Source organism: Strongylocentrotus purpuratus, unplaced genomic scaffold (assembly GCF_000002235.5).
Source record: "Strongylocentrotus purpuratus isolate Spur 01 unplaced genomic scaffold, Spur_5.0 spur5_scaffold_6, whole genome shotgun sequence".
Taxonomy (NCBI): Eukaryota; Metazoa; Echinodermata; class Echinoidea; order Camarodonta; family Strongylocentrotidae; genus Strongylocentrotus; species Strongylocentrotus purpuratus.
The window spans coordinates 30591154-30606000 of record NW_022145612.1 but is presented as its reverse complement, the minus strand read 5'-3'; the positions used below and the strand labels follow the sequence as shown (position 1 = coordinate 30606000).

General features: G+C 38.5%; 1 protein-coding gene across 1 annotated transcript; it reads left to right on the top strand.

The window, feature by feature from the left end:
• Positions 1–3697: 3697 nt before the first annotated feature.
• LOC115919116 (pre-mRNA-processing ATP-dependent RNA helicase PRP5-like) lies at positions 3698–14201 on the top strand. The gene is made up of 8 exons (XM_031000459.1): positions 3698–4072; positions 5604–5867; positions 6941–7052; positions 7607–7749; positions 9112–9250; positions 10749–10890; positions 11416–11623; positions 11924–14201. Exons 1-8 carry the CDS (start codon positions 3841–3843, stop codon positions 14050–14052), a joined length of 3369 nt encoding a protein of 1122 aa, XP_030856319.1. The 5' UTR covers positions 3698–3840; the 3' UTR covers positions 14053–14201.
• Positions 14202–14847: the final 646 nt, after the last annotated feature.

Genomic DNA, 14847 nt, shown 5'->3' with positions numbered 1-14847 from the left:
TCTGTTTGATTTTCATTTTCCTTTGCAGTTTTACAAATATGTAAAAAAAAAAAAATTTAAAATTGCAAATTTTAGTGACAAAAGAATGTAAGGCTGGCTGTAACGAATCGAAAACATCAAACAGGATCGAGGGTTCAAGGTAAGCAAAGCTTGTTAGCATGGCTACCCTCAATGGATACGGAGTGAAAATATTGGTAAAAGGGAAATGAGAGAGAGAGAGAGAGAGAAAAAAAAAAGAAGAACAAAATAAAGAGGGGGACCACTGGCGTACTGGTGGGGGGGGGGGGGGGCTTGGGGGCGCCAGCCCCACCCCCCAATAAAATTGAACCATGACTTATTTTCAATTCCAATTACAAGTGATGTATAATGTTCGTGATATATCACATGATTTTCAACAAAATGCGCGTTTCTCCATTTCTGTTGCAAACTGACACATTCCCAAAATGACCAGGAAGAGCCTATGTTTTTTTTATAGTCACTAAGGACCGTGACCACTAACAGTATAACACTAGTAAAAAAAAATATCAACTGTGCGGCGTCAAAGCATACGTCTCAAGACGTGACAGATCATTTTTCTCTAACTTCTAACCAATCATAGGGCCTCGTTTTTTCAGGAAGTGCCAGTGGACATTAATGCGCCAAATGTGGTTCTCAAATTGCAAAAGATTCTTGGAAGGGGTAGGAGAAAGCAATTTTACGTCATATTACTCCAGGAAGTGCCTGAAAATGCGTCTAATTTGGTTCTAAAATTGCAAATGCTTCTTACCCAGACCCACCCACGCTTGGTCGCTCCACTCCCTCGCCGCTAATCCCTCGTTCTGTCACTTCATCGTTTTACAAATATTTAGCCCCATGCCATTTTGTGCCCCCCCCCCCCCCCCCGCCAGTAAGAAATTCCTGGATACGCTCAGCGGGGCCTGCATGTTATAGAGTGCGGGTGCTGCGGATTTTTTTGTCAGCCCCCCCCCCCCCAAACGTTTTTGCTCATTATACGCCACTGAGGGGGACGGTACATCAAAATTCACAGATGTATGTGGCAGTTGGATTTCAATTAGATATAAAGGTATGAAGATAAAAAGAAGATGCGCATTTGAATATTTTTATGGCCTACTTGGGATATGTTATTGAGAAGACTCGCGAGGTTTCTGGACAATATGAATAAGAATGTGAAATCAGCGAGCTGGTTTATTCTCAGTACGACTCTAAAGTTGATTTTATTTTCAAGGCTTATTACTCAATTAGTATGGCAAGTCTTCTATATTTTTAAATGACTATAATTAATACCAAAGTATTTAAACACAAATGTTGTTGATAATTAGAATGTATTCCAAAGTAATATCTGCAATTTTATGTTGTACATTCATGTATTTTGTATTTTAAACTTTGGTCTTTCCGAAGTTTTATCATTTATTACTTATGCCCATAGACCCATACTGACACCATGGTCCTGACCTATGGAACTCTCGCTGCCAGAACCTATTAAATCATGTTGCTCCCTTTATTAAGGCCAACGATGTTATTATCAGAATATTCAAGGTAAAATGTTTGTGTCAACTCTTCAGTCTTTATCATAATGTCATCTCTTCTTTCATTCGAATAATTATCATCATCGTCGTCATCATCATCATCATCATCATCATCATCATCCTCATCTGCAAAGTTGTCAATATCACCATCATCAAAATTTGTATTTTCAATTACCTATCCGTTTCTGCTTAATAAATGTGTTAATCTATTTGATGAGTTTTGTCTGGGGCTGTCATATTATCGAGCATCTGCTTACAATGACAGTCCTTCTTCCGCAATTAAACAAAAAATGTTTTATAACGTTTGAGAATATTTAGTATTTATGACAGTTTATCATTTCGTTTTTCAAAATAACAATTTATACATTATGTATTTGCTTATTCATGATTCATTGTCAGAAAAATGCGTATTGTACTTTATATTATAATTATTTTTATCGAGAAACTGTGTACTTATATGAATGCAGAAGAAAATAAAATAAAATCAAAATCAAAAGTGGAACACTATACATAATGCTAATAGCAGTATATAAATAACAATAAACTTTCCAAACTCATCTGAGGGACTTGATCTTGAATAAGTTATCGAAACTTATTGTACTTTATATTATTATTATTATCGAAAAACTGTGTACTTACATGAATGCAGAAGAAAATAAGATAAAATCAAAATAAAAAGTGGAACACCATACATAATGTAATAGCAGTATATACAAAATAACAATGAACTTTCCAAACTCATCTAAGGGCTTGATCTTGAATAACGACACTCTGGAAACGACTTTCTATAGCTTTCATGCACTTAAAGGGCAAGTCCACTCCAAAATATCTTACTTTCAATAGAAGAAAAAAATCAGACAAACCGGCCAATCAAAAAAAGTTTGAGCAAATCAGATAACTATTATTAAGAAAGTTATTAATTATTAATGACATCGGAACAACTTTGAAAATCACAAGACAAATTGACAACTTACTCATGAGTCTGTGACGTCAATGCATCACTATGATTATTTTCTTTATATTGATAATATAAATTTCCATTTTCCCCATAAGAATTTCATTTCCTCACTCCAGTATCCAAGTTATAGTGATAGTAATGTGTTTTTGTGTGGATGCACAAGTATTGAGTATTTTTTCCCAGTTATATCATTAACAATTTGAATTTAGATAAACTGTTTATATAAAAATCAACATTCCTGGGGCTCACCTTTCAGGGGCAGTGGCGTAATGAGCAAAAACGTTTTTTTTTTTTTTTTTGGGGGGGGGGGGGGGGGCAGAAGAGAAATTTGCATCACCTCCAGTCCACCACTCTTATATTTTACATGCAAGCCCCGCAGAACGTTTTTCAAAGTGGAGTATTATCAGGTAGAGCGTAAATTGGCGTGGGGTCCAGAGGCTTTAATTAACCCGGCGAAGCTCAGAGTTGTATGCATTAAATCACGGTAACATATTTACTATTTGTGACTGGCAGGTAACTAATTGGCGGGGGGGGGGGGGGGGTCCAAGGGGCTGTGCCCCATGAAGCTAAGGGGTTTTAGGCATATCTTATCAGATGAGCATCTACAAACCGGGGCCTGCCTTAGCTAGGGCTCTTGGTGGGGTCCAGGGGGCAGAGCTCCTGAAAGCTCTGGGGTTCTAGGTCTTTACGGTCAGATGAGCACCCAGGGCCCTCCTATATAGGGCCCTCGTCGGGATCCAGGGGGGGGGGGGGGGGGGGAGCCCCCGTAAGCTTAGGAGTTTTAAGCCAGTGAGCCCCCGGAAATTTGAAAATCGAGCCGGCCGGGATTTCGCTCAGTGAGGGGGGGGGGGGATGGCATATTAGTGAGCGCTTTTTTTTTTTACTCTACACCCCCCCCCCCCCCCCCCCCCCCCCCCCCTTGAGCACAAAAAAAGAGAGGTAAATTTCTGGTCACAATTTGTAATACTTGTTTTTTTTTTTTTTTTGGGGGGGGGGGGCAGGGGGGCAGGGGGGGGGGCAGGGGAGCCGTCTATTTTTTTTGGGGGGGGGGGACAGGGAGAGGAGGCAAAGGCCCGCTCCGCCCCTCCCTGGATCCGTGCCTGCCTGTTTACTTTCGATCGTTACAAATTATATTTGATGGTCTATATTGTCATTTTGGCGTTCCATACTGTTTCTGTACGTACGTCGTATGGACGTCGACGGTTGCGTGGGTACATGCAGCATGCATGCAGTCCATGGCCAAGCTAAGCAGAGGTATTTATCTGTTTATGGAGGCACATTAGACTACTGCTGTTTCTGCCGTATCTGCCTCATTACATCACCGGTAGACATTACAACGCCTCAAGTTCGTGAGAAATGGAGACGCAGACCGGCCAAGCAAGGATGGGAGCTCCGGGTTCCTTGAGAACAGCCCATGCTATCAATGAAAGGGAGAGAACCAGTGATGTTTTGACTGAAGAGAACAGCAATGTTGACTTCTCATCTATGTTCCTTTCCGAACCCGTGACGGCCGGATTACAGAAAGTTGGTTTTGAGAAACCTTCACCTATTCAATTAAAGGCAATACCACTTGGGAGATGCGGTTTAGGTGAGATTTAACTTAGTCAATGGGTGGCCTGGGGGAGGGAGGGGAAGGGGAGGTTTTAAATTTTAGGAGCCTTTGGAGGGGGGGGGGGGGGGGAGGGAGACGGGGGCGGATCCAGGATTTTCCAAGAGAGGGGGCCCGAAATTTGAAAATCACGCCAACTATTATTTTGCTCAGTGGAGCACTACATTTTTTCAATTCATTTTGCCCCCTCCATGAGGGGGGGGGGGGGGGGGGGTTAGTGGGCATTAACCCCCCCCCCAAACAAATAAATTATTTGATTTAGCCCCCCAAAATCCTGGTTATTGTTTTCTCTACTCCGGCCCCCCCCCCCCCAACTCAGTGTTATTTAGGGTACGCGTACAATGTATGCTCGTTCCCTCTTTTTGAAAGCACCCCCTACATATGTATATGAGGACTGCCAACATTTCCGAACCCCCCCCCCCCCCCCTTCGCGGGCTTTACCCGGGCTTTTCCTGCCTTGGAGACCCCCCTAAATACGGAAAAATGCTCAATGTACTCCCTAAATTTGGAATAATTTCTCAGGATCCAAAGAGATGAGAGAAAAAAAGAAAAACACCCCCTTTTTAAAGAAATCTCCAGGTGAAAAGTCAAATACACCCCTTTCTTTTACAATTCTCGGGCCGGAGTTTGTCGCACGAAAAGTACCCCTTTACCGGACATTTTGGTAACACGCATGCGGTCATTCCGACCCCGGAGTGGGGGGGCCGGGTCTCTACTCTACCTGTTTGGATTAATATCAATAAAGTTTGAGTTAGAATTTGAATTATTTCTCTTAGTGGGGGGGGGGGGGGGGGGGATAAGTACTAATATTTTGGCCCGTCTAACATTTGGAAATCACTGGTATCGAATTAGAAATAAACCATATTTAAAAAAAAACCCATTATAGACTACTGGATAATTATGTATACTTTCTATTTCACAACTTTAAACCATGTAAAATGTATTATATTATTGAATGTTGAATTGTTTATCTGATTTCTTGTCATAATTACTGTTCTGTTGGAAATGAAAAATAAAACTGAAACTGAAACTGCAAATTAAACTGAAACTGCCCCCAACCCCCCCCCCCCCATCCATCGGTATGCCAGTGCAAGGTAGCGTATACTGAAAGAGAGGGGTGAAGGTGACGAAAGTGACTACCCCTTCACAGGTTTTAAAAGCAAGCAAAAAAAAAACAAGCAATATACTTTTTTCACACTTCACTTTTCAAGAATATTTACCCATACATTTTGAAGGATATTATGCAAGGTAGCAAGTATAGCTGATGAGCGAGAAGACTTGTAGCATTTTTTGAGCAAATATATCAAGGGTAGGTCTAACTAGTCTAAGCCTACTGGTATTAAGTCAACTACATATCAGACTAGTTTGTTGCCTGTTTTACCCGACTTACCTAATTATAATTTATACTTCAGTTTATACATGTAGATGATCATGGAGGATTATATTCTTTTTCAGAATTAGGAAAAATTAACTAGTAAATTAACTTACTGGTATTTTGTTTTTGTTTTAGACTTGATTGTCCAGGCTAAGTCTGGCACAGGGAAGACGTGTGTGTTCAGTGTCATAGCTCTAGAGGGAATAGATCTCACCAATCCATCTACTCAGGTTCTGATTCTAGCCCCCACGAGAGAGATTGCAGTCCAGATTCAAGACACTATTCGAGCTATAGGATGTGAGATGGAGGGACTACGTTCTCATGTGTTTATCGGAGGTACTCTATTTGGACCAGACAGGCAGAAGTTGAAGAAGTGTCACATAGCTGTTGGTACACCAGGTAAATAATGATGACTCATCCAGTGAAGCCCATCACATGATACTTATGTTTGAGTAAGGCTTCTTTCAAGGCCCACTGCACTAATTATACAAATGGAACGGACTGATAAAGTGTGTAAATATGAGATTTTTCTTGTGTGTTTAATGAAATTTAAAGGAAACACAGTGTGCTCACGGCTCAACATACATTTCTTTCTATGTTTCTTCTAGGTTACTTCTTCCTACATTCTCCCCTCCTCCCCCCCCCCCAAAAAGGAAAAAGAACACTTGGCTAGATTCATACTCACAGAGCCACCATACGTGTACATGTACATAGTCATGAGAAGAACCACTCTTTCACACTTTCTTGTCGGTTAAAAAAATCCCCCCTCAATAATATTCTTTGTATTAAATCACATCACACAATTCTTACCTTTCCTGATTTCCTTGGTTTATCTAGGATGAGAGGAAAATCATATTGTCAAGATAGAAGTTTCATTTGCTTTGATTGACCTGGGGAGTGTTTTACAAATACTAACATCAACTTAAGTTGGACTTTAACTATGGCAGGCTGTTTATGAACTGGTTGCTCTCACCATTCCTGGCATTGGTCTCTCAAGGGACCCACAAATCTACAGAATTCAATTTTTGTGATAGTTCATTATTGCAGGAAAAATATAATCTAAAGATCATAATTTTACATCTGGTTCAAGACTTTTTAAGAGCATAAATCGCCTACCATAAGTCCCAGTCTTAAATATAACATAAATTTGCAATGTAAGTAACTTTTGTTCTTCAAATGAACTATCAGAAAATGTAAATTCTGTAGATTTGTGATGTCCCTTGAGAGACCAATGGTGAGAGCAACCATCAGCATGAATGGCCTGCCATAGTTCAGGTCCAACTTCAGGTCGATCTTAGTCTTTGTGAAACACCCCCATGTTTCTTACTCTTTGTAGATGCAGGGAGTGAAAACAAACTTTCAAATCACTTTTGAATGTTTGCAAAATATGTTTTTGTGTCTTCAATTATAAATCCAAATGATTTGCCACTTGGCTAATTATTAAAGTAACATTTTGTACATTTGTGCTATAGGTCGTATCAAACAGCTAATTGAGTATGAAGTATTGAAGACCGGAACTATCAGGCTTTTTGTCTTGGATGAAGCAGACAAACTACTTGATGATACATTTCAGGAGCAAGTCAAGTAAGTCATCAATGTTGCATGTTGATGTATTGACCGCTAATAGATTTTATGTAAAAGGAAATATTTGAGTTTATTCCCTACAGATGAGTATGACATCTGATTCACTTATAAGTACTTATAGTTTTGACCAGAGTGTTGGCTTTTAGACTGTATATTTGAGGGAGTGTTTAATAAAAGAATGTTGCTTGATAGGTAAAATGAGTTGCGATTTATCCCTTTATGAGAGGATATCAAACTCAAATTTACTTGTGAACACACTTCTCATTTCAGTTTTTTTTCTTCAAAGATCCCTACAAATCAAATTATAGAGATAAACATGATGATGTTCACTTTCACAATCATGACCCAAGCCATAATATGCAAAACATTTTGTTGATTTCAGGATTAGTGATGCTAACATCTTAATCCCCACTCTTCAAAGAATGCTTGGAATATTTCTTCATGTAGTAGGAGATAGAAAGAAGTCCTTGCATTTATCTAGACTAAAATATGATAGCAGGAATATTTGTCTCATGTGAATCACTAATACAATTCTCTTCTGGTTGACTTTACAGTTGGATTTACAACCACCTTTCAGATAACAAGCAGATGTTAGCACTCTCTGCAACCTACCCCGAGTACCTTGCCAAACATCTCACTAAATATATGAGAGAACCTATGTTTGTTCGACTCAATCCAAAGGATCTCGCATTAAGAGGTAAGTTATTCAGCTAGGAGAGGCATGTATGCCTTTTTATAGTACATGAAATATGTTTAATTAAAGACACACAGTAGTTAACTCTCATGGGGAATTCAACACCGTTCGGGTGTTTACCCAATAAGAGGTGCTGTCAATCACCAGAATTAGCCTTCAGTTTTATGACCCACAGGCCTTATGTAATGTACTGAGTTTTCCACCCATTCCCTCACATGGTAAAGACATTATCTCACTTTTCCCTCACCCGAAGACTCTCCGAGAAACAACGGAGGATTTCTTGATTGGCCTACGGGTTTGCTGTGTGCAGACCTAATACCTGTACACACGTTAATGATTTTTTTTCCACCAAGTCTGGTGTCAGCGAATTATGGCCTTCTGCACATGGAAACTGACCAATCACTCCCTTTAACTGTAGAGATGAAGTAAAGCATCAGATTTTGCTCCTTGGCTACTGTGCAATAAATCAGACAATTGGGGATTAACCAGAGTTAATAAAATGATCCTGTGGATGACAGATGAGGTTATAAAGTGATGTTCATAATGACAAGATATTAACGATTCAATAATTACCAAATGATAGGTGTTAGTGTCAGTGCCGCACACCTTGTTAAAGAGCTGTACATTTTAGTCTGGACTGATATGTCACAGAACCTCCCACTCTGTAAAGCTGTATAGGCTAAAATGCTAATTCTCGCTACCGCATATAGCAATATACATTCCAAATTTCCCATAATGCATTGTGCCTCTGATAGCTTGGCGATTTTGTAGACACTAATTTCCAGTGATCCTAAAAATTCCATTTTGTTATTCTACGATATGCTAATTCATGTGATTTATTATCTACCTTGCTCTTATAAATTTTGAAAATACGCAAGCGATATTAAATTATGTCGATTAAAGATAGAGACCAGTTATGGTCATGCGATTGTATTGTGAAAGAAACGTTGTGGAATCTATCAGAAAAGGTTGATCATCTAGCATATATAAGTATTGATGTGTACTGCAGGGTTCTGGAATCATCAAAATGATAAGAAATTTGGCCCAGTCTTCGTAATTTCCTATAATATGCAGCAGAGTCACATATTTGTAGATACCGAAGCTCTACATTTTTCTCTTTCTTATATAGTGCTAATGACAGTGAAGTGTTACTGTGTTACTGTGTGGCCTGATTTGACCAGAAGTTCATGTGACTGCAAAATCACCGCAAATTAGCTAGTAAAAATAGAGAGCCACTTTCGTTGGCTTGTTCTCACCTATATATGCGGACAGGAGAATTATAATATGTCATGTTATTTGTTTGTTTCTTACAAGCCTGTAAGAAGGTACAGTGTAAAAGGAAATGTTTCTTTTTTTACATTGTAGGCATCAAGCAGTTGTATGTGGAGTTACCTGGCCACTCTCTTCCTAACAAAGCATTTGAGATCAAGGTTATCAAACTGCTGAAAATCCTGACTCAAGTATCCTTCAATCAATGTCTCATCTTCTCCAACTTACAGACAAGGTAAGGATTAAACCTTACTGTACTGGGCTATTTCGAGCGCTAAATTTGCATGTTTGTAGATATTTACATAAGGAACAAGATGGTATAATTAGTTTTTTCCTAATATGCAAATTTTTGTCGTTATAGACTAATTAATTATGCAAAATGCTAATTTTATGCATTTTACAGAAAATTCTACATACTTGTCCGTAGACTTGTGAAGAATCTTGAAAATGTATTGAATAAATGTTTCCTTCATCTCAAATTCATGAGGTTTCATTATTTTTATGATATTTGAAAATGCATAGGTTAATTTGCATAAATTATGAATATGCATTCATGAATATCAAATCTAGAAATATATATATAGGGAACTAGAATCATTTCAAAAATTGCCAGACTCCACTTTTGTAATGTTGAAACTCATTATTCATATAAAACTTCTTTTCTGACACAAAATAGTTATTTGATGTAATTAATAATGATAATTTATGCAAATTTGATGCGATTTTCAACTATTTATTTTCTTATGTATTTTATTGTTTCTTATTTCTTATTATATCTATTGTTTTATTTCTAATGTATTCTTTTGTTCTGAAATACATCAAGTTACTTTGAGAAACATATAAAAGCAATTTGATATCAATTCATATCTTCACATTTCTGCTTGTACATGAATATATGCAATTATAGCACTTTTTTGATGACATGCGCATACTAATTGTTATGTAACACCTTACAGGTATATCCGATTTCGACGAAAATGGTATCAAAATGTGCGTAAGACTTGAGAGAAAAAAGTCATGAAACGACAATTCAAAATTCTGAGCGGTTGCGGCGCGATCTACAAAAATGTCGAGGGGGGGGGGGGGGCTCCCAGGCCCCCCCCCCCCCAGTACAATAAGGGTTAAGAAATGTGAGTCATGAAAGAGTTACCCTCTTATGTATTCCAGTAATATGCTATTCAATATCCAATGTGTTATGTGTTATCTTTTGACATGCATCCTATAAGTACAATCATTTTGAGCAATCTGGCTGTTTTTCTTTCTCTGCCACATTTTGTTCTTTAATTTTGTTATCATTATAATAATCTTTTATTTTTAAAAATAATAATTATCATTATTATGATCTTCTCTTTTTTTTTGGGGGGGGGGGGGACATTTTATTTGAAACAACCAATGAAGAGAGCCCTTAGCAGAACTTTATAAGCTTTATGGGAAATCCCACGACATTGGTTCTTATTCTTTATTTTATATTATTATTATCATCATTTCTATGTGCTTTTTTTTCTATGTATCTTATAGTTTAATATATTGTGATCCTGGAAATTAAATAAATGAAAATAAATGAAAATACTGATGTGATGCAAAGACAGGTGAAGTTTACAAAAATAGTAATTTGACGTAACAAACGCTTGTTTTGCAGAAAAATTACATGCACATAGATATAACAATACCACACTATGGACAACAATTTATGTATCATTTGACTTTTATCCAATGTATTTTTGACCCTGTAGGGCTCAGAATCTATGTGACATCCTCTGTGACTCTGGTTGGCCTAGTGAGTGTATATCAGGTGCACAGGAGCAGTCTCAACGACTCAGTGCTATGGCCAAGCTAAAGAAATTCCAGTGTCGGATCCTCATCTCTACAGATCTAGTGAGCAATAGATTTCATAAATTTCTCTGTAAAGTCAAAATTATGACATGTATTGGTAGCCCTTTAAACTACTTCTTAACAAGTTGAATTTAACTATGTGTGTACTCTTGGTCTATTAAAGTCGGGTTTAACCATGAAACTACTTGACCTCTGTTAAATTCACATTGTGGCACTGTAATTGTCTAATTGACCAAACTTTGGCCAGGGTAGGATCATTTAATGGAAAACTGACCAAATACAGCTGTAAGACTTGTGTGGAATGACAAGAACATTGATAGGATATTGATAGCAAATCAAATCGTACCTTGAATGAAAGCAGAAGCATATCAGTGAAAGCTTTAGAAAAATTGCCAAATTTTAAGAACATTCTTTATATTGATGTAGTCCACAGTGTAAGATCATATATCAGAAAGTTGTACATTATCAACAACAATAAAGACTGTCAATTGTGAAAGTAGAACATATAAAACTACAATGAATAAACAAAAACTAGAAAGTTAATGAATGTCTTTCCAACTTGTTTAGACTGCCAGAGGTATCGATGCTGAGAATGTCAACCTGATCATCAACCTAGACATTCCAACCGACACCAAGACCTACCTTCATCGCATTGGGAGGGCGGGGCGCTTCGGTACCCATGGAGCTGCTATCAGCCTTGCTTCCAAGGGTAGGGAGATGGAACTACTCAGGAATATCCAGCGTCAGTGTCGAGTGACAATGACAGAGCTACCTGGTAAGTAAATCGATATATTTGTTATTTTTTTGTATTTAGTTTTATGAGGTGTAACATTTCATATTTTGTTCTGTACCATGCAAATAGCTTCAAAGATATTCATATTTAGTGTCTGATTTGTAGTTAGATGATACCAGGTGTCAATCAAAAAGTTATTATTCCTGCACTACCAGGGCATTCTTTCAGCTTTAAAAAAGAAGTAACTTGGGCTGTATTTGAAATAATGAGCATGTGATGACATGATAATAATTGTGTAAGTTTCTGATTAGAAGGTTCATCTTTGTTCCTTTTGTTCATTAGATCCTCCTCCATCTGATTTGCTGAAGCAGGACCACAACTCAACGGGACTTCAACGGGTTTCTATTACACCACATTCTCTCCTCCCTGCAGCCAAGATGGATTCTACAAGAAATACCACCACAGATGATCTGGAAAACAATGCTACTGCTAAAACATCAGATGATGCTTTGTTGACTTCCTCAGTTGTGAATAAAGAAGAAGACCCCATGCCAAAATCTGTTATCGCAAATGGGACGGATGAACAACATTCACTCCATATGGGAATCAATGGGAGTTGTCACAAGATGGAAGATAGTGCTGATAGTTTAGCGGATAGGAAGACAACAAAGATTGTGGAAAGTATGGTGAACCAAAATCCTATACCAAAGACTAGAAGAGGAGTCCATGAACCACAGAAAGTTGATGCATGTATCCAAACTATGCAGGAAGATGTTGTTCAACCAAAGGCCAAGACATCACAGATAAGATACGTTACTGGAAGTGGGGATCACAAAGACAGACCGACATTACCGATTGGCTTTGAAGATGCCCCAGAAGTGAGGAAGCTCAGTCTTCCTCAAGTGTCCCATATTAAAAGAGGAGATGGATCAAGAAGAGCTCGTACCTGGTATGAAGGTAAAGAATCGTTTGAAAAGTTCATGAAGGGTCAAACAGTGGAGACTAAAGGTCAAGGGTCAGAAGATGACAGGGTAGACAAGGAGACGGATGTCATTGAGCAGACAGTGAAAAATGACAAGGAACTGTCGGTTGAAATATCACAGTTAGAAGGTGAAGAAAATGATGCAGATGTGACTTCTAGAAACTCTCATGTCACATCAAGCAATGATCTCAATATTGGTGATGACTATCAGAACAAATACAAAGATGAAGTCTACAATGGGAGTGGAAATGCAGATCATGAAATTGCGCAGAAAAGGATCTCTGGCTTAACACCCATCCAAGAGATAGAGAGGTACAGGGGTCTACTCTGTGATACATTTATACGCAATCACTTAGGAAGGGGAGACAACTCTACTTTGATCAAACTTGAACATCATGATGAGGCAATTACAGCTGTAACAGAGGCAAAAGAGACAGAGTCAGTAGAAAGTGTGACTCCTTTAATGGACATTTCTTCAGTCGTGAACAAGCAAGTGGCAAGAAAGTTAGGAGATAAGCAAGATGCAAAACAGACCCAGTGCACATCAAAAGTAACCAAAGACATTCAAGAAAGCGATGAGACAGTCAAAGTTCCACAGGTTGAAAGTAGGCTTCATCACCAAGTCTCCAATGGTTCCCCAGACATCCGATCAAGGAATGAACCTGAAACAGAAACTAAACCAAAGGCTAGGAATACTACAGGAGGAAAGAAGAAAGGGAAGCAGCAAAGAATCAAACAACATGTCTTTCAGATGAGTACCCTCGGTGCTCTGATGTCTCCCAAAGAACTTGATGTAGCTCTCATCAGCAATCCAAATACCAGCTTGTGTGATGGTGATTTGGACACTAATGATACTGACAGAGAAAAAGTTGAAAGATTTCCTTTGTGTAACAAGATAAATGTGACACATCAAGTTCATCATGCAAAAAATGGTTATGAAGAAAGCCAAATTCCAGAATCGGGTGAAAGAGAAACCTTGAAGGACAAACAAGTGAGAACATCAGTTCAGAAAAGTCTTTCCCTAGAAAATGACAGTTCTGTGTCATCATTAGATGACCCTGTGTGGGCAATTTTCAAAAATTTCATTCCAGCATGTCTTCCATCAGAAGTTGGTAGAAAGGACGCCACACTGTCAGATCAGTCTTCAAGCAGTTTGTGTGAGAGTAACACAAGCACTTGTAGCTCTTCTTCAAGTGAAACTGATAGTGGAAGCAGCGGTACCAATGGAGAAGAAGAGGAAGACGGCAAGGAGGCATCTGAGAGCAACCGCAAGAATAAGTGGAAAGGAAAGGAACCTGCAAGAAATGGGAGTGGAAAGCACCACATGGGGTTAAATCAAGCCAAAGCAAAGGAGAAGAATCTTTCTAAAGCTAATAGCAGCTACAATGAAGAAAAGCACTACTGTGAAGGACAAAATAAATATCCACAATGTCCAGATGATCCTAGTTGGACAACTGAACAATTTCCAATCAACCAAGCTGTAATGTAGAGGGTTGGGAGTATGATGGAAGCTATGATTACTATGCTGCTGCTCCAATACCTGGAGCTGCATACCATGGAAGGCCATACTCAAGTTACTCGCCTCAGGGATACACAAATAGTTATTGGAATGACTATTACCATGGATATGCCCAACAACCTTATACTGGGTACCCTATTTCTCTTCTTATGATCCTCCCCATTATTCTTGAAAAACACTCGAGTTAAAGTACATGTCCGTGTTCAGTTGGAGGTGCTTCTGAATTTAATCGTGCTCTCTAAGAATGCAAAAGAATGATATCCCACTCTTTAACAACTCGTCAGATGAATTAATAAAGATAATTGAGCATAGATTGGAAGTGATAAACAACTTATACATGAATGTAGTGCTCATTTACAATGTACTACGTGTACCTCATCCCCCTCTCTTTCTCTCTCTCTCTCTTTCTCTCTCTGTCCGCTCTCTGCCTTCCCCCACTCTCTCTATAATACTCTCTTTAATATCACTTTATGAATTCCCTCATTTTTGGGGTAGTAAATTGTGAGAAAAGAACCAAAGATGATTGATCAGAGGTGCAGTATCTTCTCAAATTGCTTAAGTTCAAACACCCTGATTGAAGAGTCCTGAAACAACAGTTTTAACTTCTGTGACAATATCTTGTTTATGAGACTTACAGTTGTAACACTGTACTGCCTATTCAGATAGAGGGCGACATATATCTGTTCAAAGTTATCATGCTTATTATGCTTTAAAGGCTTGAGTGAGACAAACTCTCTTGGGTCTTTCTTCAGAGAGTTCCATTCT

Excerpts from the sequence above, each read along its gene's own strand:
- LOC115919116 (XM_031000459.1), top strand. The coding sequence starts at position 3,841 with ATGGAGACGCAGACCGGCCAAGCAAGGATGGGAGCTCCGGGTTCCTTG. Across the intron at positions 4,073-5,603 it reads ACTTGGGAGATGCGGTTTAG|ACTTGATTGTCCAGGCTAAG; the intron begins GTGAGATTTAAC and ends TTTTTGTTTTAG. Across the intron at positions 7,750-9,111 it reads AAAGGATCTCGCATTAAGAG|GCATCAAGCAGTTGTATGTG; the intron begins GTAAGTTATTCA and ends TTTACATTGTAG.